Source organism: Anguilla anguilla, chromosome 7 (assembly GCF_013347855.1).
Source record: "Anguilla anguilla isolate fAngAng1 chromosome 7, fAngAng1.pri, whole genome shotgun sequence".
Taxonomy (NCBI): domain Eukaryota; kingdom Metazoa; phylum Chordata; class Actinopteri; order Anguilliformes; family Anguillidae; genus Anguilla; species Anguilla anguilla.
Window position 1 is genome coordinate 19,475,936 of NC_049207.1, and position 27,997 is coordinate 19,503,932.

A 27,997-nucleotide genomic window follows, 5' to 3' on the forward strand; every position below is an offset into this window, starting at 1 on the left:
ACACAGGGATCCCCAGGACCAAAATATAGAACCACTTCTCTGGGCCTGTGGTACTTCCTATTTATTTATATTAATAAAGTTTGGAGTTTACAGATAAACTACTCTTATTGCAGTAATAAATGCAGATTAGTACATACTTAGACCTGTCAAACATAGTTAGTTAAGATGTATGTGGAATTAATAAATGTGTGCTTAGCAATTCTGCACACTTTTATGAATTAATTTTAGCAATTACATGGCAGTTACAAGTGAGTGCACATCGAATGCAAGAGTGAAGGCTCTTCACAAACTGTATTGAGCTGACACAGATGTAACGTTTGGTTTCATTTTTGCTCCAAGCTGACAATCAGCTAACAAGTAGGCATATAGCCTGTTTCACATACACACACACGTGCGCGCGCCCACACACACACACGCACACATATATAGTATAGTTGTTACTGTACCTATGATCGTTGTAATTTTCTTGTTGTACAATTTAAAAATCATTTCTGGGTCGTCCTGGATGGGTTTATGTCTCCTTCATAATGGAAAATGGTGTGGAAATGTACATAATTTTTTTGTGGAGTGTAAATATGTTTTTTTTTTTCATGCTGAATAGTTTATGACAGAAATGAATGCAATGTGCACATTAAATGAATTGTATTTCAACATTAAAATACCATAAGACCTCAGTACAACAGACACAGTTCCATATACAAAATGTATAAAAGACAAAAAGTGGGTTGAAATGAAATACTATAAAAATCTTATAAAAATATATTGCCCATATGACAATGCAAATACAGTACAATAGTCCTTTTTCATATAAATAAATATTGCTGCTTGAGAAGACTTTGATATTAGAAGACAAACAAACCCCCCCCCCCCCCCCCCCCCCCCCCAACATATTTTGTGACATATAAAAAATATTTGCACCCCATATCCTGGACCCCTCTCGGGCCCAGGACAAAGTGTCCCAATTGCCCCCCTCCATCTACGGCGCTGGTACTTGGGACGGAAAATATCACAAGTCCAAAATGTCCAGAAACTTCACCAGTTTTCGTCGTACATCCTCTTCACTGCACAGATCGATCCTGGCCCTGATCATTTCTGTCAGTTTCCTGTAAAACCTCTCCACCCAGCCGATTTCCATGCAGTAAATGGGAATGTTGCAGACCTTGTTCAGAAAAGTCACCAGCTTCTCATTGTTGCTGACCTGACACCTTTGAAGGACCCAATCACCCCAACCTTCCCACGTGTTGTCTTTTGTGAAGCCTGCAATGAAGCACTCTCTATGGCAGATGCTGTTGAGTTTTTCAGCCTCCTCCTCACTTAAATTGTTCCAAATGACACTGCATGAAACAAAAGCCTGGATGAGCGGGTGTGTGTGTGTGTGTGTGTGTATGTGTGTGTGTGTGTTGTGGGGGGGTGTGTTAGGCATCTTCTATACTAGGGGTTCCCAAACCGGTTTTTCTTCAAACCAGTCACAATCCTGGAATTTTAGCGAGCTGTTATTTAAAAAAAATCATAGGTACTTTTAGTGAGCACCATTTAAAGAGGGTTATTTACCCTCTTAAGCCACATTGGGGCGACATAGCTCAGGAGGTAAGACCGATTGTCTGGCAGTCGGAGGGTTGCCGGTTCAAACCCCGCCCTGGGCGTGTCGAAGTGTCCTTGAGCAAGACACCTAACCCCTAACTGCTCTGGCGAATGAGAGGCATCAATTGTAAAGTGCTTTGGATAAAAGCACTATATAAATGCAGTCCATTTACCATTTACACTATGTCCGCAATGGATGCCATAAAGAATGAAATGATCTTGTTCATATTGTGCTTATTGTGTCATATTGAAAACAGTAAATTTTACATTAAAGGCTGAGGTGAATCAATAGGCTACTAATTGGTGAAAGTGTGGACACCTGTCCACTAAAACTAACCATCTGGAAGATAAAGACTTCAAAGGCAAAGCAAATGATAATGACTCAAACCTGCATTGAGTTAAGTTTAAGGAAAAAATGATGAAAGACAATTAACACGTGTTCAACAACCTAATTAGGAGCCTATTGATTTACCTCTGTCTCTCCTTTGATCAAAAAGGTTACCTCTTCTAATGTAATTGTTTGCAATGCAGCACAACAACCACAATGTAGTGCAATATCAACATGGGGATTTTATTCTTTGTGGCATGAAATGCTATTTCAGACATAATATGGCTTAAGAAGGCAAATAATACCTTTAAACATAAAAAGCACCTAACTGATAAAAATTTGCAGCTTGTTAAAATTATGGGGATTGCGATAGTGGTTGGAACAAAAACCAGCATACACAGGGGGGCCCCAGGACTGAGTTTGGGAAACACTGCTTTATAGTATAGTATAGTATATTTACAGTGGTGTTGATGTGATTTGGGGCTTGTGTGTGTGTGTTGTGAGGAAATTTTGAATTGTCCAATAGGTTATATGTTAGAGAGTGGGCAAGTGGATGGCTGGAGATCATGGTGTCTGCTTGCACATTGAGCACTGTGGTATGCATTAAGGTGTACTCACATGACTTTATGCAAAGAAAACTGGGGGAAATCAGTTAATGCTGACAGACCTCGGAAGGTTATGTTGTTTCCTTCGAGCCTGCAAATATATAATGGTGATGCAAAATGCATGAATCTGCAAACTGATATTCATTGTTGGTGACATTGTCTTCTCTAAATCGATTGAAAAAAGATTCTGAATTACAAGGAACCATTTAACAATTGTTTGTGTTCATTTAAGTAAATGTACGGTACTTTTAGAGGATGGAATAACATTGATTAGGCAGTACTTTGTTCGAAAACAGGAAACTTCGGTTGCATCAGGAACTGAAACCTTTTCTGTTATTGTGGCTAGGAGGAAATGTGGGAGGAAATGATGCAAGGGCGGCATAAAAAATCCCCAAGAATATGTTGTCCTTTGATAATTTAACTCATAAATGATGAACTAACTCATGAACGATGATTCTGTCGTTTAAAAAGGGGAACTAACTATTATTGAAGAAACGGTTAGTGACTATACACATTACTTGCTAATCAACATACATGGTCAAAATGCACAAGTTGGGAAAATATTTCAAATAGTATAGTTTCACATCAAATGAACATCCCTTTTAAGCTAAATTAGTAAATATTAGAAGTTAACAGTTTAAAATATTTGAAAAGTAACAGATTTGCTCACCATAGCCCCTGCAGTGCTTGATTTGTTTTTAAGGCATCAGCTAGAACCAGCAACTCCTCGTCACCAATGTTTGTCCATCCTAGACTGATAAGCGCAATAATTACTCTAGAACATTATCATACAACTGATAAATATAATTAAAATAAACAAACCTTGCTTGGAAATTATGCAATGAACATTGGTACAAATGTAACATAAATATGGCTTATAGTAATCCTTTAAACAATTTTAAATCATAACATTTCAGAAAATTAATATTATGGTATTGAGTGGGCAAGAGAAACAAAAACAGTTTAACAATCAAAAGCAGTTCAATGTTTAGTGAGTTTGTGTATTAACACATACTCACCCAAGGTGCATCATATTATTTGTAGACTGTAATACTTCAGCCAGAATCTGCATTGCTTCAATGTCAAGATTGTTCTCTCCGAGCCTAAAATATAAAAAAGTACTGATTATGTGTTGATTCTCATGTTGCCTATTTTATCTGTCCACTTATCTTAAGGAGAAAAATTAAAACTTAATTATTAAAAATTAAAAAGCAGTACTGTTATTCAGACAATCCACCATTTTTGTTTTGTCATCCCTATTGGTGTCTGATAATACTCTTGGCACGGTGAACTCACCATAGTTTCTGACACCTGAACAGGTAGGGCTTTAGAGCCGTCATAGACTCAGTGTTTAAGTTGGTCCCAGTTAGGTCCAGCTCTGAAATATTCCCATACATTAGGTTCAGGAAGTACTTGATAACTCCATAGTCCATGGGGGAGAGGTTGTCATCACTGACATTAATGCGCAGGTCCATGGGATGTAGCGCTTGGGCCAGGGTGACGTCCTGCTGCTCAAAGAAGCAGTGCAGGTGGTTCAGAATGAAGGCTCCATTTTCACACAGGCTCTGGATGTCTCTGAGCAGCCTGGGCAGGTAGGACTCTGCTTTGCGGCTCGTCCCCATCCGCACGTGCCGGGAGAGCAGTTGCTGGTTCCGCTCGGAGAGCAGACCGGAGAGAAACCTTCTGAACAGGTCCAGATATCCTGTGCTTGCCTCTCGCCCGAGATTCACCTCGGCCTCCAGGATGTCTGGGGAAGGGTGCTCCTCCAGCACGTAGTAGAGGGCGGCAAAGAACTCCTGGACGGTGAAGTGCGTGAAGGAGTACACGTCCTCATTGCAGCCTGGCTCTTGGATCGATGTCTTATCCAGGAAGGTGCTGACCAGGTTGTTGCCAGCCAGCTGCCGCACTTCAGAGGTGCGGCTGTAGAAGAGAGTCTCGTGGGCCAGTAGCTTCTGGTAGGCCAGTCGGCCTAGGCTTAGCACAGTATCTGATAGCTGTTCCAGGCATTCCTCTTCAGCACTGACGTCATGAGCTGATCCTGCCCTGTTTTGAGTGTGGGACCGAAGCAAGGCCACCAGGTACTGTGTGTAGATATCTGTCATGGTCTTGGGGCTCCTGCCTGAGAAGCCATCACTGTCCCTCAGAATGCTGCACACAATGTAGCAGAAGCCTGGTATGAAGCACAACGTCAACATCAGTTCATTGGCCCTGACTACTTCAAACATTCTGAGTGCCAGACCTTCCTCCTGGAAGTACTTTAGGAAGAAATCCCTGATTTCGGCCATAGAAAATCCAGTGATGAGGGCAAAGCAGTCAATGCAGCCAATGGGGATGTAGCTGACGGCTGTTGGTCTGCTGGTAAGGACTACAGAGGCCTCTGGAAGGAGCTCCCCTTGCATTAGACTTGCAAAGATCTGCACTACCTCTCCCTCCTCATCCTCCTCTGTTACAAATTCCTCCACATCACACCCCCTGTAGTGTTTAAACTCATCAAATCCGTCCAGCACAAACAGCAGCTTGTCATCATTGGCAAATATGTTATCCAACTCTTTAGCTAGGTACCCATTCTTGCGTAGAACCAGCTCTCTGAGGCTTATGGGTTTGCTGATCAAATTCAGGTCCCTGAAGGTCAGGTGGATCACGAAGTCAAAGTTGAAATATCCCTGGTTGTTTCCAAAGTCACACAGGATTTTCTGGACCAAGACTGTTTTGCCAATGCCAGCCACTCCCGTAACTAGTATCTTTTTTGCAGGTTGACTGGCAGCCATATCAGAAAACAGCTGTGCCGGTTTGATCACTCTCTGCTCCGGTGCTTGGTGCTGTAGTGAAATCCGCTGCTGCCCAAAGGCCAGAATCTCATGCTTTTTTACTTCAAGGCTGTGATGTCCCTTCACAAGCAAGAGATTGACATAATGCTCAGAGAAGAGAATTTTCTCTCCGTGTCGAGTGTTATAGAAGAGCATGCTCTCACTCCTGCGCTTGAGCGTCTGTTTGTGCTTTTGAATCACTTTACGGTAGCCTGGAAAAATAAACAAATAAATGTTGACTGCATAGTTATTTATGCTAATCTGATGAAGAGAAATGTAACAAATGCTTTCTGTCCTGCTACATTTAATACTGGATTTACTGTTGTTTAGAACACATCATTTATTAGTATTTAGAAATAATGTATTATTGTATTATTTATTGTAATGTAATATTTTTATATTCAGAATTTACATCTATATGATGGGTCATGGATTAATGTCACTGTATTTTATGGTTCCCGTGGTTAAAAATCTATATACTCTCACAATGGGGGAATCAGGTCAGACTGGACTTGTATTCCCTCAAGTGAATGTTACTAAAATGTGCACTTGAAAGAATAACATGATTTGATAAAACAATTTGATTTAAAGTTATTACATTATGCACCCAGATTGTATAATCCATTGTCATGCTCAAACATCTAATAATTCTATCAATTTATATTTGATTATACTTTGTAGTTCAGGGTTAGTTTGTCAATCACTGCCCTGTTGGTATAATTCTCTAGACTACAGAAGTTTCTTTACTTTATCTTCATTTTAATGTGCAAATAGTGAGACCGATTTATTATAAAACCACCACCTTCAGAGGGTGAAAGTCATCTGCTGTCATCTGTTTGATGGAGTAGTCCATCAACATCAACTTAACACAATGCAGAGAAGGCTGCTACCACTCTGAGCCATACAGGTACAGCTTCAGATACAGAGTTTAACAGGGGTGTTATGAATTGTGAGTTTCGCTAGTTAGTCTGATGTATGTAAGCAAAAAGAAAGATACCCCCAGTACACAGATTTATACTGCAATTACAAGACTACTTCTATATAAGATGATTTGTACAGCTTCAGATACAGAGTTTAACGGGGGTGTTATGAATTGTGACTTTCGCTAGTTAGTCTGATGTATGTAAGCAAAAAGAAAGACACCCCCATTACACAGATTTATACTGCAATTACAAGACTACTTCTATATAAGATGATTTGTAAAAACCAACCAATAGATTATTGAGAAGTTACATAAATCCATGCAGTCCGTTTTTGTCTACAGAAGTGACAGAGACATGTCTGGACATAGTTTCCCTTACCAGCAGACTGTGTCTGTTGAGTGGGTTGTCTCCCTGCCTCCTGCAGATGCCTACACATGGAGAGGAATGAGCTGGCAGCCTCCTCCCCCTTACAGTCCAGAATGTCCAGAACTTTCCGGACTCTGGCTCGGGGCCCTGGCTCACAGAGCACATCCTCGCGATCGTCCCTGGAGAAGATCTCCCCGAGGAGCAGCTGTTCAATGAGGGAGCTGATGTGCTCTTCCAGCTGGTCCACCAGGCGTACCCGGAGCTCTCTCAGCGACCTCTGGTAGGACCCTTCTTGAACAGGAAGTGATACAGCAAATATATCTGCGGCCATTAATTAGTGTAAATATGCCTAAAGTAACCTGTAGAGGCTTCCTCGGTGTAGTTCACTCTAGGCAGACATTCTCGCAGGGCCAGAGTGAAGAGCACTCTTTCAGAATTTGCACCACTTCTGCTTCTGTCTGTTTGAAATTCCCCAAATAATAAAGCCTGCCTCCGTTGTAGTGATCTAGTGAGTCACACTGCTTTTAAAAAAAGAAACCATGTCAACCACGGTCCAGACGAGTCAACACATGCTTCAGTGAAGAGCGCTTAAGCAGCTTCTGAGTGTGTTGATGACGTGCTTGGTAGCTGCTTGCCAGAGGAAGCAGATCAGATGTTAGGGCTGAGGAGAAAGAGGTGTAACTAATGTGAGCCTGTCTTTCTTGTTTCCCCTCCTATCATGTTCAACGGCGTCCTCTGGTATCTTAGGAATTGCATTTTCTTTTCTTGTCTGGTCTTATTGTTTCTACAATGTGCTCCATTGCTATGATGTTTTCTAAAGCTTGCTCGTAGAAGAGATTTTGAGTTTAATTACGATGTCCATGGCTGGAGTTGGAATGCCCAGTTGTATATAGCTGTGCTCACAATGTCACCAGATGCTTCTTTTCACATCTCAGTACACGAGCCAAACTTGGGCAGAAATGAGTCAGACACCTCATGCATGCACAGGTTTAGCAAGCAGACTGTATGCACCCAAATGACCAGCAGGGGGTCACAAGGGAGTAATGACACAGACCCTGGCCTGCTAAACCCAGGGCAATACTACCAATTATGTGGCACCCTGCAGGCCTACCAGCATACCTGAGATTTATGTTGTATTACCATTATATCAGACAGGAACTGGTCTTTCTCAGCTAACTTTATGGATATTTTAAATAAACTTTTGCATGTTACAGTAGGTCAGTTTTTTGAAGGACAGTAGTACAGTGTGCATTCCTTTCATATTCTTTCGTGTTATTTATTCTTTCGTGTTATTTAGATGTCGTTTTCAAACGATGACTGAAGACCCACCTCTTCAGGCTGCACCTCTCCCCATCCCTCCCTTCCCCCCCTGTAAATGACTAAACTTAGGGTTGTAACTAGGCAGCTGTTTAATAGGTGACTTAGTTGATGCGCCAGGCTTAACGACTACTTGTATTTTTATTTATTTTTATTTTTCCATAGATTGCGTTGTTGCCGTTCTCGTTGTTAGTGTTAATCAGTTAACCATCAGGGTCCAAGTTGAACTATGCGGTTGTTCCCTGTACTTGGACCGGTACTTCTCTCTAGGGGTTTCGTCATACTTGTTCCTGGTTATGGTTATACACTTTGTTGTACGTCGCTCTGGATAAGAGCGTCTGCCAAATGCCTGTAATGTAATGTAATGTAGAAAGCAGAGAGGGTATCAGACCACAGCCGAGAAAGTGCTACTGTAGTAGGTGAAGCTCGGCTAGTTGACAGGAGAAGCACAGTAAAGATGCGGTAAAGCTAAGGTCTCTTAGCAGGTTATCATGACAACAGTCTCTGGTGACGCATCTCTCAATTAAAAAAATAACAACATTGCTATTGGATAGGTGTGGCTTTGCCTTTAGCTGATTGGTAACTAGTTTGCCTTTGAAATCATTGAATGAGTGAGAGGCCCAGGTTCAAATCCCACCTCAGACTCAAATGTCTTACTTGTTCATTACACAATGGCGGGTGGGTGTCAAACCCCCGCCCATGCAGGGTGAATTATTTATGGGCAAGAGTCAACTGTCAATTTATTTAAAACTAAACAAAAAAGCTTTGAGGTGTCATTTTTAATGTCAATAAAGGAGGTGTGGTGGATACAGATGTATCTATTGTGATAATATGAGTAATCAGGATGGTCTATGACGTACTTTAAACAGTAAAGCAGGAAACAGCTTTTTGTTCACTAAAAATGAAAGCTAACATATTTATATATGTTACATATATTTTATGCCATATTTTTTTCTTTCAATCTCACAGCGTAATTATTTTTTCCTACCATGTGACAATGCACTGAACTGCTTAATAACTAGTTTGATTTAGACAGGGGGGCCCGCAGAGAAAGAACAGAAAAATACAGATACGGCACAGAGAAAACTGAAGTACATAATAAAATACTGATGGACATAATGACCGAACACACAACCTTTAAATGTGTCAGTTCATAATAACTCCCACCTAAAATGAACTATAAGTGTTGCTGCAGCAGCTTTGACCAGTTTCCGAAACGTCAAGTGTAAAAAAATATATATACTCACGCTCTGAAGAATGCTTGCATCAGCTTTCCCTCTCAGGTTGTAAAAAAATAAATGGGGAAAGACAATTTGTCTCAGTTCCTTAATTCCATGGTGTGCTACTCTCACAAGCCTTTTCTTTTGAGTAAAAATAACTATTCCCCATACTCATGCTTTGTCTGCAATTTGGATTTATCTAATGTCCCGATTGCATAAAAGTAGAAATACTGTACAACTAATAGAAGTTGTGTAAATATGTTTACTGAGCTTTCAAGTCTTTCAGTGCATTTATGGTCCTTGAAATCCATAGATAAGGATAGTGGACTTTGGATTGATAGATACAAATCAAAATCGAATCAAATGTATTTACAGTATATAGCCCACTTTACGAAGTATTTGTCACAATACGCTTCCCAGCATAGCCCAGCCTAAACCCACACAAAGCACATCAAAGACTACAGTGCCAGAAGAAGGTATGAACACACAAACCTTTGGAAAGGAATGTAAAACTTTTTTTATTATCTGCAGGATGACCAGGCTTGGTACAGTATGTCTGAACTTAGCAAGTCAGCAATATAAGCCTACATTGCATGCACTGTACTGACAACAACAAATACATGCCTGAACAAAACCGGAAATGTTCATTTACAGCAGAACTACTCAAGAAATCGCTTTCATTTACAAAAACAATTGCACTTGCACAAAATGTGACATTGTAATAAATAGAACCAATAAAGATACAACAAAACAAAACAAAACAAAAAAGCTCTAGTAAAAAAAAAGAAAATCAAATATTTACAGAACTTGTATTAACTTGAGAATATTCCCTGACTACCAATTTTATTTATACTCCAACATAATGCCTGTGGCAAGTATTAATGACATGAGTTACACTATGTAAACAATTGTGTTTTATACTTAATTCTAAATATTTCTAAAACAATTAACACAAGAAAAAGGCTCTTTGCATACTGCATTAAATACAGCATGGTATATATTGTCCATGGGTAAAATCACTGGATAAATTTCAATCAAGTCACCTTGAAACTCCCAAACGACTAGTTAGGTGAACTGAAATATGACTGAAATAGAAAAGCTGAAGTCACACAAAACTGCCATTTTCAATGTGAAATAGAGGATACCAAATTTCATAATGTTTCTATAAGGAGAGTGTCTCTTTCACAATGACATGCTGGCCATGGTGCAAAAGTGGCGTGGGAGGGGCACTTAAAGACAGGTTTGATAAAGTTTGATGGCACTTAAAGAAGATAAATATTAATTCCTTTCCCAGTGTGTTGTCCCAGTCATATGCTGAAACCTGAACTGGATAATTTTATACTGTAATACCAATGTGTGTCTAAAGCCACTTACGGTATTACTGTAGTATCTTGGAAATTAACAATCATTCAACTTTTTCAACATTAACGGCATCAGATTTGTCAATGTTTGGTCATGGTAGCGTTAGTATGAAAACCACTTGGAGTTCATTAATAATTATACAGTAGTAATAATATGTAATATTAGCTAAAAATGGAACTCAACTAGTGTCCAAAACCAGATTGCTGGATAGGATTATTTATATTATGATGCTTGAATTATTGTGGGGCAGGACTTCTGGAGCATAGGGAATCTTAAAAAAAAGTGTCCACTCTATGGACTCCACCCACTGCTGGCTTTTACCTCAGTCCATCTCTGCTGAGATGAGTGCCAAACAGATTGCCTTGAGGTACACAAGGGTTTCTCATGACAATGCAAGGACCAAACAACCCTCTTGTGTCAGTGCATCCTCTCTAACCACAGTGCTCCAGAACCTGTGCAAAACAGTCACAGCATCATAAAATTTATAATAAGGCCATTTTGAACCAAGCAATTTCAACAAAATTTACAGTCCACAACAAATTCCACAGGCCACGGATCCAACGGTTTTGTGATGTGACTCACGGCCCAGACCTTTTCTTGGGGGCGCAAATGGTTTCATCTCATGCCTGTAAGTGTACACTCTATGTGTGAGCCACTAGAAATGGAGAAATCACTGACCTTTGACCCCGTGCTTGTGACAAGGGAAACAAAGGAAGGCTGAAGTGGTCTTGTAACTGACAGAATAGCTTCAGGTCATCCCATCTGATTGGCTGAATGTCCAGCTCACTTCCTCTCTGTTTCCAGGGGCCAGCCCCACTGCACTTGTGTGCTGGGTTTATTCTGCGCAACCACAAGCTGAAACTAAAATTCTCAATGTGAAAGGGAACAATGTCCTCCTCCACATGACACATATACACAAAACAGTAGATGGGGGGGAATTCTGGCCAGGGGGGATTTTTTGTAAAATAAAAAAGAACAAAGCATTAATTAAGTAAAATTCAAGACCTAGAAGGTCTGTTCAGCATCTGCTTCTCCTCCGGTGAATTTACATTGTGAGATCCAGCAGGTGCTGAGAGACAAAACAGCTTCATCAACAGCCACCGGGGGCGCCAAGCTCTTTCCTGGTTGCAGACGCACAGGGCAGTTCCAAGACAAGTCTCTCGTTGCTGTCTGATCCATGGGAATCGTAACAACACTTTAAAAACATAATCAAATCGAAGCCTTCATTGGTGTCAAATGAATGTTCTCTTTCTCTTGCTTGTTTTTTTATTTGTCCAGCCCAAGTGATGGTGCTCTGCAGTCAGGCTGGTGAGTAAATCAGTCGCAGCGCCCCCTGGGGACGAGGTGGGGGGGTGACCTCAGCTGTCCCGACAGGACTCGCAGCACCGAGCTTTGAACTGGGCTAGTGAGCAGAGCTCCAGCTGCCGGACCTTCTCACAGTACCTGGTGCTGTCTCTGCACTCCCCTGTGAACACACACACACACACACACACGCATACATACATACACACACACACACACACAATATTGTAATGAGGCCTTTGAACCCAATGCAGTGCTCAGTGCTGCTTTATCTGTGTGAGCGAGTGCTGTGTTAATGTATTAGCTGTATCAAAGTGCGCTGATGACAGGGAATTACCAGCATGAAGATGTGCCGTGTTACAGTGTGCTATTTGTGTTAGGGATGTGTCATAGTGCATTCGGGAGAGCTGTGAAGAGCAGCAGAAATGTGTGGGCGTGGCCGAGACTCACCCCGGGCACAGGGCAGGATGTTGCAGCGCTGCCAGCTGGAGGGGCGGGGCCTCCAGGCGCAGTTAACGTCCCGGGCGGTCTTGCCGGTCCGCTGGTGGGTGCAGGACACGCGGCGGGACTGGAAGCCGTGGCTGCCGCAGGTGGAGGTGCACTGTGTCCAGGGTCCCACCCGCCACTGCAGCGCACAGGCCTCCGTGGAGCAGTTCCTGTAGGCCCCCGGCCTGTGGGGGCAGAGAGGACAGGTCTCAAAACTGCACCGACACACACACACACACACACACGGCTGAGGAGCCTAAAAACATGGGGGCTGAACTACATCTTTTTGTTTGCCATTGTTTCTCAACCATAACCTCTCTTTGTGTAGTCATTCACACATGTCTACACAGCATCCCATGCTGGGCAGTTTGATAAAGTGCTCCATAATGTACTTGCAGTGTTTCATAAGCTGGTCTTCCTACATCTAGTCTATATATTTTCTGAAAAACAACAGGACAAACCTAACCTAATCTCATGACATGAAGAGTTGGAAGTGGTTGAGGTTTTATGTTCTGCTGGCCGATAGTGTCTAGGCATTTGGCCACAACACAAAAAAGCAGAACATCACTTAGTAGACGATGTGGGTCACAGCGGTGGTGGCAGAGGTCACGCTGGTCTTGCCTGGGTAGAGAGCTGCACTCGGCGTGGGCGACTCTGGTGCCGTTCCTGTCCTGGCAGAACATCTGCCTGTGCTGCGTGGCCTGACGGTGTCCCACACAGCGTCCGTGGCACTAAGAGACCAGGGTGTGCAGCGTTAGTCTGTGACCACAGCAGCGCAAAGACAACCTGTCACAGTTATCATCCCCACACCAGTCCATCTTTGTCACAGTGAATGAAGCTACTAGAGCTGACTCTACTGAATGAATAAAATCTGCACAAAGTTATTCTCATTCTCTTTTGCAAAAATGGCAACTTCCATATCTAATTACAGTAGTTTGCTCTTAATGCTGAATGAAGCCCCCCAGAGGTGTTCAGTGCTCACCGTGCCCCAAGCAGACGTTGCCCACTCCACACAGGGCATGGCACTACACAGCTGGGTGTGGGGGGGTCTCCTCCCTGCCCCCACACAGCTGTCCTCCTCTTGGGTGCCCCTCTGGCAATACACCCTGCGTACCTGCACACCTCCCCCACAGCTGATGGAGCAAGGAGACCAGGGGGACGCCTGCCACCTACCCCGAGGAGAGAGGAGCTTCAGGACTGAGATTATGACAGAACCAAATACACACACACACACTCTCCATCTTTTGCATACAAACACACACACACTCTCCATCTTTTGCATACAAACACACACACACACTCCATCTTTTGCATACAAACACACACACACACTCCATCTTATGCACGCAAACACACACACACACCCACACACACACTCTCTCCATCTTTTGCACACACACACAAACACACACACACTCTCCATCTCTTGCACAGAAAAACACACACATACACACGCACACATCCATAATGGGTGGAGCTACCATGTGTGAATGCCATATGAATACTGAACATATTTTATTTTTTACTATGGAGAACAAATTCTTATGAATTTGTGTTTGACAGAGCATGGTGTATTCTATTCTAAAAAGCAAATATCTTGAGGTCAAACTACAGCATGGCAAATGCATCAATCTACAAAGAAGGGCTCCCATTGGAAATCAAATTCATTCTGGCATCAGGCTTACAAAAGTATACAGAAGCCTCATCTGTTTTATCTGAGAGAAACTCTGTAAAAGTTATACAGTCATAAAACTTCACCACACTGCTTCTGGTACAGGGCCACAGTCCATTATACTATTATAGGGATCAGCTCATCAGAGTACAACTGCTTTCATTTACTGAGATCATCTCTGTTTGGATCCTCAGGCTACCATTTCCATTAGCTAGTATTGTCTGTTGAGTTTAGTCATAACTAGTGAAGACAAAAAGTTTTTCACAATAATTTGTTATTTATGAAATCAATACTTTCATTTTCTCTGCTGCTTCTGCTCCTGAGTCGCAGCTTCACAATCTGCCACTTTGTGGAGCTGCAGCACAATGCTGAACAAATATAAAGGCCCAAAGAAAACAGCGAAATGGTATAAATATGTAAAAAACAATCCTGACGTTCTTCTCAAACTATGTGCATTTTGCTAATTTCATACTGTTGGATCACACACTTCACTTTCAAGATGTTTTTCAATGAGAGGCAGCACAATACATGTTTATTTTATGCTCAGTCAAAATCATGATTAAAAGGAGAAATGCAGATGGGCCTTTGCCGATGTTCACCGTTCTGACACATGCAGTAACACAACAGTACCTAGGGGGGCAGTGTTGTCCTTGGCAGGCCGCTGTACTCTGCGTGGCGTTTTTCTTGTCTCGGCACAGCGAGTGGTTCCCCTCAACACCGTCCAGCAGACACTTCAGCCCTGGGGCCTTGACCCCTGTGACCACACATAGGATGATATCATCATGCTATTGCAGTATGTCAGGCTAATTTACTGGTAATGTTTCTAGGACACTTCAACTAATACCTTAATAATGTATACAGTGATGATGCCAGAAATGTTGATGATGGTTATTAGCTCACAGTTATATTCTTTGAACATAGTAGGAACCAGGGCACAGCATCCCTAGCAACAGTTGAGTTGGGCTTTTTTCAACACCTTTTGCCACTTATCTACTCACTTAAGATTATCTGGGAATGCACACACCCTCAATGCTCTCTGAAAGGTGACCTGGCATTCCTAATCACCACTGATGCTGGCACACGGGGAACAGACTAGAGCCATACTTTGTTCATTCGCCGTAGGGTCACGACTCCTGAATAATCACATTTGCAATGTATTGTTGCCAGAGCAGTCAAACAGCATCACAGCATAGCCTCTCCGTGACTGGAACGGCCATGCTTTCTTTCAGTGCGTTCTGTGCTAAATCTAAAGTGTTATTGCTGGACTGCAACCGGTCCAAGGCAGAGACACAAGGAGGAAAACATGTACCTCACCCTATTACAGCGCTTACACAGCACATTGCATCTGGGAAAGATGATATTTTGAGTCTTTATACGTGCTTGATTTCGTTCCTGACTTTCTTAGGAATGCTACATTTGGGATGCCTGTGGTACAAGGCCAGTTGCATGCAGGTCTTCAGATACAGGCACTAACATTAAGCATCGCAATAGTGTTTGGTCAAGAGATTGAGGATTGAAGAGGGGTAGAACAATTACCACTCACTGTAGTATAATTGAATGTGATATTAAATAATCCCACAGCAGGTTAAACAAAGGTTTTACATCACAGGATAAAAAGAGCAGCTTGGGTTATCTGACTTTTGTCTTTGTCGATGTATTTTATTTTGATGGTGAGGAATGCAACATGCAATGTGTTATTTTCTAAATGTTTAAAATCTGTGTAAATTGCATTGCTAGCAGACTATGCATGGATTCTTAGCCTGGGTGATGGAATTTTGGACACAGGGTTACAATATTGCCTCACCCTGCACAAATAATATAAGTGCTTCAACACTTCCACTCCACAAAAAACAAAGGAAAGTTCTAGAAAAATAGAGTAAATACCACAGGGAGACAGGAAAGTGATTCTAGTCTTTTTTGGCTGCAATGTAATATGGCATGAAAGTTAAGACCTTTCAGCCTAGACAAACTGAAGATGAATTAATTAATTGTTAACCTATTTTATTTACTTCTGTTTCATTGTAATATTGGTCAATACTAAGAGTAGGATGTGTAATACTTAATACTCAATAAGAGTATTGATTATAAGAGTATTGAAATATAAAAATTTGTGAATTTAAAATCTCATTTCATACACTAGTCAGATCAGCTTTGCTCCAAACATCCATATTGTTGCTGTCTACTCTGTAATGATGCCTGTAGTTACCCTTGTTATTTGCGCTTATTTTCCATAGCCTCCTTGCAGCCAGCAATTCACCTTTGTCCCCTATAGGGGGCATGAGTCTCTGGTCTTAATCTCATGAAACATATTCTACTATGCTGAAACCTACACTACAAGGGACATTCAATAAAAATAAAATAAATACTTTTGCAGATATTTTCATTGCAACATGTTTCTGTCATCCAAGACAGTTGTATTATGAAAAAAAGAAAGAAAATGCTTATACGTTCTTCTGCTGGGTCTCAGGAGGATAATGGCCCTGCAAGTTGCGTTAGACAAAGGTATCTGTCAAAGTATTGTAAATGTGACTCACCTTGTACATCCAGGGACATCCTCAGCTCCAGTGTCCCAGCATTGTTCTCCGCGCTGCAGCTGACTTCGCCCCTCAGGGTTCGGGTGATGTTTGGTAGGCGCAGGACCTGGTTCTCCGCCAACAGCTGATGAGCCACTCCTGCAATCTGGGACAGGGTTTGCCTGTTCAGGAACCAGGACACCGTGGGTCTGGGGTGACCCGTAACGGGGCAGCCTGCATGAGGAGCACAGAACATCTAAATGTAGATCCTTCAGAAGACAACAGCTCAGCTTCAGCCTCAACATACTGAGTGGATGAGAGCAAGATGTGCATCAGAGAACACTGTATACTGCCCATAGACTGTGGAAAAGACCATCAGACAGGTGTAAGCCTGTCACTTTCAGTGAATCACTGCTGGATACCTTAACAAAAGGCAGGTGTGACTTCTTGGCAGCTCACAAAGCCAGAGAATCCTTCTAATATCATTTCCTGTTCCTGACTCCTCATTACCTCCCTCACAGTTTTTTAGCAGAGGGCCCGGCTGTACATCAATGGAGCCCCCTCACTCAAACCAGCAAATAACAAAAAGACCGGCGCTGTCAATGAAGAGGTCAAAGGTCACAAGGAGAGGGTAGGGGGACGGACCAATGAGGGCAGTGGTGCCGGTCTGCAGAGTGGTTCTGGTATGATTGCTGGTCATCAGGAGAGTGTGGACACCAGGTTCTGCTGCACGGGCCAGGGCAGTCCAGAGGGGGTCATCCGGAGCAGGCTGTGGTGGCTCTGAGAAAGAAGGAAAATGACCCATGAACGGTCACGCTCCACAGAGACCACGTGTAGACAGATCTATGTGCCGAGGACACTTCTGTGCTGTGGAAATGTGCTGAAACCATTTATCCATGTCAAAGATCAGATTTCAGTGGCCGAGGAGACAAAGATAAATTATGTTTTGCTAGTACAATTTATATCCTGAATGTCATGCGGTTCCTCATGAAGTGTGCCAGAGTACACTGCAAAGTAAATAACTGACAGACATGATGATAATCAAGAGAGTACTGGACAATTTATGTGTTCACATGTCTGTATGTCAAGATGAAACAGTCGGATAAGAGTCTGAGACCAATGCGCTGGAAATCTTCTGACAAAGAGGTATTTGTCAGCGGTTACAACATTTCAATAGTCATTCCTGCAAAAGTTTTTCTTGGATCTCGGCCTGCTCTTTGTCTCTCTGGATATCAAGGAGCCTGGCATTGGGAAACAGTGTGTTTAAAGGTGTTTAGACAAAGTGAAGAGGCAGATGTTTCTGATTGGGATCAGAGTGGGGTGGATTAAATGGGGGGGACTCAAACCTGTGATCCTCAGCGAAGAAGACAGGGAGGCGGAGCCGGCGTGGTTCCTGGCGGTGCACGCGTACAGGCCCGCGTCAGTCTCGCGCGGAGCCAGGATTCTCAGGGAGCCCCCTGGCAGCCTGCCTACTCTGCCACGACACAGAGACAAAACCCATGAAATCAGGCAAAAGTGGGGGGAGGGCTGGCTGCACAGGCCATGCAGAGCCTTAAAGTACCACAGATGGCCCTCAACACTATTTTCTGTCCACACTGCAACCCACTGGCTAACAAGGATGGTCTTGGGGACAGCTGTGGAGGGGATGGGGATGGGGTACTGCTCTTACCTGCTGCTATACAGAAGCTCTATCCCATCCTTCGTCCAGGTGATGGCAGGCTCGGGGGTGCCAACCGCCTCACACCGAAGCTCCACACTGATGGTCTGTCTAGGCAGGAAGACTGGCTTGCCCACGTAGGCCACAACCTCCAAGGGGGACTGTTCCTTTTCCTGGCTCAGGGTTTTCTGCAAGATGGCCGGGGCTCTAGGATGTTCCCTGTGGGGCCCCGTGGAGCCCCTAGACTGGGTGATGTCTGGGCTGGTTTTGGATTTGGAGCTCTGGGTAGAGGACTCAGAGGAGGACCTGCTGGGGTGGAGCAGGGTGGACTCATTGCTCTCGCCGTGGTTCTTGGAGAGCTCCACCAGCAGCTGGGTCAGGAGCTGGTCACTGTGCAGGGCCTGCTGGGCATGGGGATGGAGCGACAGGTTCCTGATGATCTCGTCCAGCCTCCACGTCTCCATGACCAGTGTCTGGGGGACCCAGGCCTCCCCGGCGCTGTCCTCCTCCAAGGTGGAGGCGTTCTTCTCAGCCGAGTCCAGCAGCTCTCTGGAGTCTGGGCCCTCCCTGGCGGCCCCCTTCAGTTCCAGCAGGCGCTGGACGATGCCGTCGTACTTGCCGAAGGAGAGCCGCAGGTCCAGGCCCCCCGGAGGGGCTTTCCCCTCTCCCTCTGTCAGCCACAGGCTCCCCTCCGGGACTGCCAACTTCTGCTTGCTGCCGATGACCTTGAGGACCAGGTTCTCCTGGGCCTGGCCCGCTGCGCAGGTGTACACCCCTGCGTGGGAGGTCCTGAGGTGCTGGATTTTTATGTAGCCTAGCGCGGTAACAAAAAGGTGGGGCTGGCTGAGGAGGGCCTTCCCGTCCTTGAGCCACCGGATCTGGCCCTTGCGGAAGCGCCTGACGGGGCAGCGGATGAACACGGAGGTCCTGGGGAGGAGGTAGGCGTACCCCCCCATAATGAGCTGCAGCTTCTTCTCCTTCCGCCACTGGATGTAGACCTTCCTCTGAGCCAGGATGCTTGGACCCAGTTTAGTGCCTCCAGGCTTGAAATTCTCTGGAACGAGAGAGGGGGGGAAAAAGGGATTTAATTACAATCATACCGTGCGTCAGACACAGCGGAAGAGCACCACACAGCACATTCCTCCATTCAAGTCAGTGACTGCTGCTAGATATGAGGGGAGAGGGATGTGCTTCCAACAAACCCCCCCATGCTCACCTTTATCCCTAGAATCAATCAATAACATGCCAATGTGGCTACGTTCCTGGTCTCTAAATGAGTAATTCAGAAAAAGTGTAATATGAAAAATAAAATAAAGAATAAGATCATTTTGAATATTCCAAGTTGATCATGTTGCTGAGGCAGGTTCACAAAAGACAGATTAGAACATTTTTATTTTGCAGTGTTGTGATGGAGTGGACTGCAGTCCAGATCAACCAAAGTGCTCTTACTCGCGCAGGTTCCCAGGGAGCACGCTCGGACGGTCGTGGGCTCGGGGAAAGCGGCGCAGGCCGCTGGGGCCAGGGTGCGGTACTCCCCGTTCTCTTCCTGCTTCCTGCACACCAGCGCCAGTCTCTGGGTCCCCTCCCCACAGGTGGCTGAGCACTGACAATACAAATGCCAGTCAGTGCTGCCACACTGAACACCAGTCACATAGAGCCATTAATACAGACACCATTCAGTACTGCCACACTGAACACCAGTTATACAGAGCTCATAACACAGACGCCAGTCAGTAGTGCTGTAATGAATGCCAGACTCAAAGCTGCAGGCCCTGTTTGTCTCTTACAGCATCTCTGAGAGTTCAGATCAAACAACTCATATTGATAGGGGTCAAGTTAACTAATGGGAGACATGGGGAAGATTACTGGGTCTTTAGTTTTCATCAGCTGAGTAAGTTTTATTATTGTCAGGTTAACCCTGTTCAAGAGACATGACCCAGATGAGAAAATGCATGATGTTGGCTGGGTTTTTGGTTAAAGGAAACCTCCAATGGAAAAAACATGAAATGAAAATGGCTGGATGCCAAGAACAGTCAACAGCATACAAAACAATTGACTTTTGACCAGAGAGCCAGCAATCCCATAGTGCATTTCTCCGCTGCGCTTATAAAAAAAAGACTTCAACCTTTTAAAAACTGAACAGCGTAAAACATGTTTTTTTTTAGTCCAGTGGAGGTTGTTCTGCCAATTAGATGTGTCGGTGCTTTCCTGGTGCTGGTCCTATCTGTGGATATGAACGAGGTGTTTTTGGACTGTACCTGGGACCACTCTGTAGGGACCCATCTTGGGGGACACTCTCTCTTGTCACAGGCCTGGAGGGTAGGCGGGGTCGGCGAGGGACAGAAGGTGTCGGGCAGCTCCAGAACGCTGCCGTCCGCGAGACGCTGCTTGCAGAGGACCTCCCTTCTTTGCATGCCACCTCCGCAGCTACGGGAACACTGGAAGGACAAACAACACAAGAATTCCTGCCACCTGACATCATCACAGATGATGTCACAGTTATGGCCCTCAAAGCAACACTTCTTCTCCCTGACAGACAAACTTCCGCACAATTTTCTGTCTCTTGTCTTATCTTTGTCTGGACCAAAACTCGACCACCACAACCACAGACCTACAGAATGGTATTTAAGCCAGGAAGGACAATTGTACTTCACTTGTCGATGAGTTGCCCATATTTGGTAAAAGATAAAAGTATACCATGAAGTACCACATGGTTCCACAACTGGGTCACCTGTTCTTCTCCTCATAGTCCTCGAATATTCCAACCAGACATTTATGTCTGCTGGAAAAACCAGAGGAGGGCTTGTATCTTGAGAAACTTTGCCTTTATTACATAAGAAATGGAATGGTCACTAACTTCCTGAGGCTCAATGACGAAAACAAAAACATAAATTACGCTTTTTGGCCTCAAATAATTCCATGACAAAATGGCAAACATTTGTCTTTCAGGAACTCCAAAAGCAGAAGTTAAAAATCTTGGTGTAATGTAAGAACTAAACCTCTCTCTGGGATTACTCATAAAAATGATTTCTAAATTAGCCTTTTTTAACCTGTGATATGTTGCCAAACTAAGAAGCTAACTTTGTCTCCAAGAAACAGAACTTCACAATTCTCTGTTTTTCCAGACTTGAGACAATGACTGACAATGCTGTGTAGCTGAGCAACTCAAAATTCAAACATATGGACCCATATTAATATGCAAAATTAAAGCCTCATCTACAAGTTCTGTTGTGCAGTAGTTTCCCTTTAATCCATAAGAACCCGGACCTATTTCTCCTTGAAGGAAAATTATGGGGGATATAAAACAGACCAAATGGACCACATGGAACACATTTCTGATTTTTTTTTTGAAATACTACCCCCCCCCCCCCATGTGACTGAGTTAAAATCAAGGATAAATCTGTATAATGAACTTTCCAGGATATTTAAAGTGTTTGTGCCACCTGTGTCACCGTGGGTTCTTATGTAAATTTAAATTTCTGAGACTTTAAAAATAACAATTTAGTAGAATAGAATCAAGACAGTCTGAGAAGGCTTTCCTTTAGACTGCACCATTCTCCATTTTGCTCAGGTTATCAGTTCATTTATAAATGTGAACATTGCCTTTGTGGAAAAACATCAATAAAACACATTCTCAAGCTTGGTGACCAAGATTGAAATGCATTGTAAATTTGAAAGCTGCAAATTATTCCTGAAACTGCCTATACTTCTTAGTGACCAGAAGCTTAGGAATTCAATTCATGTGGCTATGCTTTATTATAGCGTGGATATCTCCAGTTCGTGTTCTTATTGTGGATAAGGCTTTTAACTGTGTGCTTTCCCTGATAAATCTGCACCAGGTACACAAAGTAGAGTAAATTAAGTCATTATTTCAACATCTATCTTTTTGATAGCTTACCCCAGTATTAACACAAGAACTATTTCAGTCTCTAACTACCCTGTAGTCAAAATCCTACCTCAGTCTTAACAAAGGATATCTAACTGTACTCTCGACATCCAACCTCAGTCTTAACAAACAATATCTAACTGTACTCTCGACATCCAACCTCAGTCTTGACAAAGGATATCTAACTGTACTCTTGACATCCATCTTCAGTCTTAACAAAGGATATCTAACTGTACTCTTGACATCAAACCTCATCAAGCATCAGTTTAGTATCTAGCTATTGCCTTGAGATCCTGTCCAGTCTTACCTGCCCCCAGTCCTTCAGCTCCCACATGGGCGGGCAGTCAAATCGGTTGCAGGCCTGGACCGGGTTGGGTTTGGGCTGGCGGCACTTGCCATCGCTCACGACGACCGTGCGGTTGTTCTCCCGGGACTGGAGGTGGGTGCAGGACACGGCCCGGCTCATCAGGCCCACGCCGCACGTGGCCGAGCAGGAGCTCCAGGCCCCCGTCTCCCACCTGGAGCAGACCCCCCATGGGGGTGGAGACAGAGGGAACAGCAGTGAGGGCAGGCCCAGTGCAGGATGCCCCGGCTCTGACAGGACCGTAGGGCTGCTCTGCTGGAGGCCCGGAGACGCCCCACGGTCCCCAGCCTGAACCAGGAAGCAGGCAATCTGTCTCTCCAATGGGCTGCCCCAGTCACACAGAGAAACACTTATTCAAGCTGGAACACTGCGGTAGCTGAGCGCCGCGGGCTAACTTTAAAAGAGAAAGGAATTAAGTGTTGTGAGGAGGACTGTGCGGAGGACCGTGTCCTTGGCCAAGTGAAACAACTCCAACACATAGTTTGTTGTACTTGAAAACATAACTTAACACTTAACAAAACAGGACTAGGGATACAGGGTAGCTCTGGGTTTTCTGACTGAAGGTGAGCTGGGGAACACCACTGGGCCTTTGATGAATGGTGTAATTCTCTAAGTGCGGGCTACCGCAAAGTCTACTTTACATTCTGCAACGGCTTGGCCATTTCAACACCCGAAAATGCTGTTCAATGGCTCATATCCCTCTCTAAGAATTATGCATTTAATAATAAAGTTTTTTAGCAGTCTATAAATAGATCAGCCCTTTCTTTCCTCAAAGTGCATTTACATGGGTGAATTGGTTAACATTCTGTTCAAAATACAAAAGGGAGAGTAAAAGAAAATGCATAGATGAAGGAACTGAGTGGAATCTTGGGTTCCCCCCCCCCCCGTTCAGATGCTGCTTACAGCTCTGTTCACAGTGGCAGTTGGACTCGGTTTTGTGTATTTAACTGAAGGGGCGCCCGTCGCACGAGAGAAGATCAACAGTACTGATATTACAGCCACTGTCTCTGACCCAGCGGCCGCTCCAGCCCCGCAGCTGAAACCCAACCTGGGGCTCGTCTGCAGCCGTCAGCTCTTGTGGAAAGAGACGGCGGGTCGGGCTTCATTTCCTGAGCTCTGAGGGAGCCGCACCGCTCCACAGCCCACTGCCCCACTGTGCAGGCACTGTGATGACTCCGGCCCAGTGCCCCCTCTCTCTCTCTCCTCTCTCTCTCTCTGACCACAGAGAAACACTTTCTCTCTTACTTTATCTCTCTCTGACCACAGAGAATCTATCTCTCTCTCTTTCTCTCTCTCTCTCTCTCTCTCTCTCTCTCTCTCACTCACTCTCTTTCACACTCTCTCTCACTCGATTCTCTCTCCTCTGTCTCTCGCTCTGGCCATAGAGAAACTCTCTCTTTCTGTCTCATTTGTCTCCCTCTCTGGCCCCAGAAAAAAAGAGCTGAGCAGAAAGAGAGTGAGGGATTGAAAGAGAGACAGGAACAGTAGCTGGGTTTACATGGAGCCTAATATTCCGATTAAAATCTGTTTAAAAGCTCAATCAGAATGAAAATGCTCCATATAAACACCTTAATCAGAATAAACAGGCCCAAACCGATTGTAATTTCAATTGGTTGCAGGGGGGTAGTTTAAACTTTTTTCATAAACCGATCAAAAGAAAAATTGTTCCATGTAAACAATGAAACGGATTATTTTCTGGCTGCGTTCTTTCTGTGCATGCCCACTGTCTTGACGTAAATGTGTGGTAACGTACGTTTCCCTCCACTGATCAAACACGTGATGTATTCATCACTTTTGCGCATGTCACACAGCTGTTACGATTAAATGCGTCGGTGCATGTAAACACCAGACCGTATTAGATCACATCCCATGTAAAAAGTTGACCTGAAATCTCCAATCGGAATGATTTCAATCAGAATGAAAAAAAGTGTGCATGTAACCGCAGCTAATGAGAGTGAGAGAGAAAGAGAGATCAAAAGAGAGATAGAAACAGAGAGAGTGAGAGCGAGAGGAAAGAGAGACAGCTACAGAGAGCATGAGCATGATAACAAGCAAAGTGGCAGCAGACACAGAGACTCAGAGGCAGGATGTCCTGCAGGGAGCGGCTGTGTGACACAGGCCCAGCGCGGCTCACCTGGGCGGGCAGGGCTCGGTGCTGCAGGCCCGCAGCAGCTGAGGGGGCCGGCGGGAGCTCACACACAGGCTCTCCTCCGAGGCCTCCTGGGTCTGCTTATTCAGACAGATCACCACTGCCTCCTGCACACCTATGACACAGCACACACACACGCACAGGATTATTCACAAACACACACATACACACACACACATGCAGGATTATACACAAAAGCACACATACACACACACACACACACACACAGGATAATTCAGGGCTGTAGCATGAACACACGCATACGTACACACACATTCAGGATAATTCACGGTTGTTGCATGTAACACACACATATGTACACACACATTCAGGAACATTCAGGGCTGTAGCATGAACAAATTATACGTACACACACACACACACACATACAGGAACATTCAGGGCTGTAGCATGAACAAATTATACGTACACACACACACACACACATTCAGGATCATTCAGGGCAGTTGCACATATTAATCACATACTCAGGGCTCAGGGCTGTAGCACATGTATTCACACTCTCTCAAATGCACCCCATCTCTCACACACTCACAGAAAATGCATACGTTTTGTTACGCCGCACGACCTCTGGCGATGTCTGCAGTCTACCACGCTAGATAAATCAGCGCAGCGCTGAACAGGCGAGAGTGACCTGTTTAATCATTCTCAACTGTTGCTCTTGCCTCTGCAAATGCCAGCTTCTAGCAGTTTGATTTTCTTTACGGCTGTTTGCGCATAGCCTTCCCGGGACGCCAGCTCTGCATATTCTTTAAATCCAAGCTGTTGGCACGGCCTCTCGTTTCTTCTGCTCCCCTCCATCGAAATCCCTATTGTTTATTCTCTGCTTGTCCTTTTCACTTTAGGATGCTGGCAGTGGCTCACGCTGATCAGAGCTGTCTGCGCAACGCAAGAGTGATCGGACTGATCAGAACTGGCTTTGTAGCCCGGAGTCATTGGACCAATCAGAACTGGCCGTACGACTTTCAACAATCTGATGTGGCTGCGCAGTTCAAAGTGTTCTGAGTAACGCTGAGCAGGGAACAGTACGACGCGGCAACAAAAACCATTGTGAAGTGCAGAAATCCACTGTCCTCACTGCTAGGGCGCATTAAAAAAAACAGTTTCTTTATGAAAACGCCTTTATCGCTTGGCTCTGCGTTTTCCCTAGAGTTCCCTGCAAAGATCAACCATTTAGAGATAGGAAATACAGCATAGCCAACCCTTTAACAATTAAGCAATGCTTCCAAATGCTAACAGATGTACTATATTAGCTTCAGGTGCCCCAGTCTTGTCATTTTCACCTAGAAAGACCTACACGCAGCTAAGGGATCGTCGATTATATTGGCTGAAGTTTAGCCAAAGTCAGAACAGAAAAACGTACCGCGCGTGCGAGAGGCCTGTCACGGCAAGGTACCCACGGAACACACGCACCCGTAGTTACGAATAAATAATAAATCCCTAATTCAGCCGTGTCAAAGGCAATGCCGGGAGCGGTGCTACACCCCGCCAGCTTCAAACGGCCCCTGCCAGCTTGACGTTCCGCAGGATCGCGGCCTCTTGTTGTGGGCGACATGCGATACGGGGCCCCAGTCGTGAAAGAGACGACTGTTTCATTACGCCGTCCCCGCCGCCGCCGGGTTTCCAAAACGCCCCGGAGTCGCAGGTCGCCTCGCACACATCGCGCCGCGCAGGGGGGCAGATAAAACGCGTCGCTAACGTGAGCTGGCAGGCCATTTTGGAAAATGAACACTCAAAGTGACTCACAGGCCGGGGGACACGCGTACAGAGCTAAGGCAACGAGTACTGGGGCCTCCTCCCAGGTCGCACGCGAGTGCAGACTAAATGAACCGCAAAAGGTGTGAAATCTATTGTGCGCTAAACATGGGCTTCATTTCTGATTCACAAATTAATTCAGCACATGCGCATTACGTAACTGTTAAATGTTTCAATGGTCAAACGCAGTGTTCAGAATAAGAAGCCCGAGGTCGTGTCATTTGTATGATGCAATTTTAACTTTCATTAAATTAAGTGTGCTAATTAAGCGCGTTTTATGAAGCCGGCCCTGTGGTGCAGCTGTGCGTAACGCGAGCGGGCGGCCATGGCGGAGCAGCGGCGGAAATCTCACGCGACGCAGGGTGGAAACTTCGCAAGCCTCAGTGACAAGAGGCAGATCCCTTCAAAAGAACATTTTTCAGTGACAGGAGCAGAGCTGTCGTGCATCACGCGCACACTCAATCAGGGTGTCCTTCGCTAAACTTCCCCCGCCGAAGCGGGGCGTTACCCGGCCTTAACGAGGAAAAGGGCCGGCGCGGGCGGCGTCTGCGGCCGTGCGTGAGCGGGGAACAGGGAGGGGGGCCGCAGACTGCGGTCGCGGCTCTGCCTTACATCACCGAGCGAGCGTGAGCTTTTCCCCTCGGAGCGTAAACACACTGAGCTCCCAGGAGCCGCTCCTGAGACTCGGCTCTTTACCTCCCCCGCAGGTCTCCGAACACTCCGTGAAACCTTCGTACTCCCAGTCGTGAAGCTCCTCTTTCTCGACAGGGCGGGCCTCCTCCGCCTCCTCCTCCACCTCCTCCTCCTCCTCCTCCTCCTCCTCCTCCCCTCTCTCCCCCCCGCAGGGGCGGCGGTAGCAGGGCTGAGACTCTGGGGGTTTGGGCCCTTCGCACTCATCGTCCTGCAGGTCAGCGACCGTCTGGGAGAAGGACAGCAGGACCTGGCACTTCACAGTTCGGCTCTGCGTCCCCGCCCCACAGGTCCTGCTGCAGGTGGACCAGGCCCCAGGGATGAACCTGCGCGCACATACACACACACACACACACGGTCAATCAATAGCTGGAAATTACAGAACATAAACACACAAGATCAGGACATACTCTCTCTCTCACACACATGCAAACACACATGCACACACACACATTAATGTACCATACAAAGCTCACTCAATTACTGTATCAGTAATGCACATCATATATTCTTTAGCCATCTGTACATGCTTGTATTGTCAATGCATATTCTAGAAAAAAGTCTAGATTCATATGACATCATATTCTTTCCCAGATTATAAAAATCACCAGGCACTATGTGCATCCATAAGGAAACACTTAATTTAAAGTGCAAGTTCTTCATTAACCATACTGAAGGTCACACACTTTTTAGGTCATGAATACTTAAAATTGATATGGGTAGAAACCTATAATCAAAACATGAATGAATGATAATAAAAATGCCTCCAACAGAAAACATCAAACATTTCAGTCCTTCGATTCATAAATAGAGGAGGTATTTCTAAAAGCTTTCCCTCGGTTAATTTAACAGCTGCAAATCATTAGAGTCGGGATCTCTTTGAAGCATCCCTCTTCCTACTTAAGAATGGAGCTGAGGGGGGAATATTTCTACACCAGTCCATGTTATTGGCCTTCAGGAATCTGGCTTTCTCTCCCGCCAGCATATCTTTAG

At 44.8% G+C, this 27,997-nt stretch overlaps 3 protein-coding genes across 3 annotated transcripts in view; all 3 read right to left on the reverse strand.

Moving 5' to 3' along the window:
* Nucleotides 1–872: 872 nt before the first annotated feature.
* On the reverse strand, nt 873–7,497 carry LOC118231187 (NACHT, LRR and PYD domains-containing protein 3-like). The gene is made up of 6 exons (XM_035424785.1): nt 6,623–7,497; nt 3,811–5,533; nt 3,534–3,617; nt 3,185–3,268; nt 2,528–2,605; nt 873–1,334 (listed from the first exon to the last, which is right to left on the reverse strand). The coding sequence occupies exons 1-6, from the start codon at nt 6,939–6,941 to the stop codon at nt 1,007–1,009; spliced, it is 2,616 nt and encodes an 871-aa protein (XP_035280676.1). The 5' UTR covers nt 6,942–7,497; the 3' UTR covers nt 873–1,006.
* A 2,143-nt stretch (nt 7,498–9,640) lies between these two features.
* On the reverse strand, nt 9,641–24,908 carry LOC118232277 (ADAMTS-like protein 1). The gene is made up of 13 exons (XM_035427138.1): nt 24,524–24,908; nt 22,333–22,543; nt 20,398–20,577; nt 19,589–19,742; nt 18,152–19,193; nt 17,829–17,956; nt 17,128–17,262; nt 16,504–16,716; nt 14,600–14,723; nt 13,280–13,466; nt 12,919–13,028; nt 12,262–12,482; nt 9,641–11,974 (listed from the first exon to the last, which is right to left on the reverse strand). Exons 2-13 carry the CDS (start codon nt 22,489–22,491, stop codon nt 11,868–11,870), a joined length of 2,760 nt encoding a protein of 919 aa, XP_035283029.1. The 5' UTR covers nt 22,492–22,543; nt 24,524–24,908; the 3' UTR covers nt 9,641–11,867.
* An 11-nt stretch (nt 24,909–24,919) lies between these two features.
* LOC118232278 (ADAMTS-like protein 1) overlaps nt 24,920–27,997 on the reverse strand; it is a 108,139-nt gene continuing 105,061 nt past the window's right edge. The window contains exon 15 of the mRNA XM_035427139.1: nt 24,920–27,330. Within this exon, the coding sequence (XP_035283030.1) occupies nt 26,928–27,330 (403 nt within the window). The 3' untranslated portion in view covers nt 24,920–26,927. The remainder of the gene's footprint in view (nt 27,331–27,997) is intronic.